Below are 746 nucleotides of genomic sequence, written 5' to 3'. Positions count from 1 at the left end.
CTTCTCAAAGCCTTTGTTTTTCTTTAAGATAATGGGGACGAGTCTCTCTCTCTCTCTCTCTCTCTCTCTCTCTCTCTCTCTCTTGCTCCCTCGCCCCCATCCATCTCTCTCTCTCAGGCCAGATTAACACTTACTGCCAGAACATCAAGGAGTTCACTGCCCAGAACTTAGGCAAACTCTTCATGGCTCAGGCTCTTCAAGAATACAACAACTAAATTTCCAGGAAAAGTTGGAGTGGACTCTTGGGAGAGCACCAAGGCGACTCTTGGAAGAAATGCATTTCCATACTGAAAAACAGAGACGATTCTTTAATGTCATCACTGTAATGTTTTTCTAGCCAATAATAAAATAAAACCTTGACTGATTGTTCATTCTATTTATTTTGTTTCAGTTTCTTTATTTCCATAAGATAAAAGAAGCCTTGACCAGAAGCTTCACAAGGCTCAGATTCCTGCACTCAGCTCCTGCTCAGTTCAGGCCCCGTGTAGTCGGTGCTGCTTTTCCCAACCTTTGCAGCACCCGTGGACATTTCCACCCTTTACTGCACTGGAGGCCCAGGGAAGCCCAGGCTGCATGTACTTGCCCACATCCCTCATTCCCAGGCCTGGAGTCATTTGCCTTCATTGCTACCCTTCGTTTCCTCAGGTGATAGACAGCTGTCCCCATAGTCACAGCCCATTGGGCAACAGGGATTTTTTTAAAAGTCATTTCACCAAAGGACCATATTTTATATGAAAATGAAATGC

General features: G+C 44.8%; 1 protein-coding gene across 2 annotated transcripts in view; it reads left to right on the top strand.

The window, feature by feature from the left end:
- Positions 1-376, top strand: part of Eif3h (eukaryotic translation initiation factor 3 subunit H) — a 98867-nt gene extending 98491 nt beyond the window's left edge. The window contains exon 7 of one of the 2 annotated variants that reach the window (XM_029565859.1): positions 118-376. In XM_029565859.1, coding sequence (XP_029421719.1) covers positions 118-171 — 54 coding nt within the window. In that variant the 3' untranslated portion in view covers positions 172-376. The remainder of the gene's footprint in view (positions 1-117) is intronic. The other variant, XM_008837959.3, reaches the window with a different exon arrangement.
- Positions 377-746: the final 370 nt, after the last annotated feature.

The sequence above is a fragment of the Nannospalax galili genome, unplaced genomic scaffold (assembly GCF_000622305.1).
Source record: "Nannospalax galili isolate Female #2095 unplaced genomic scaffold, S.galili_v1.0 scaffold17, whole genome shotgun sequence".
NCBI classification, from domain to species: domain Eukaryota; kingdom Metazoa; phylum Chordata; class Mammalia; order Rodentia; family Spalacidae; genus Nannospalax; species Nannospalax galili.
The sequence above is the reverse complement of the archived record's forward strand: the minus strand, read 5'-3'. Positions and strand labels throughout refer to the sequence as shown.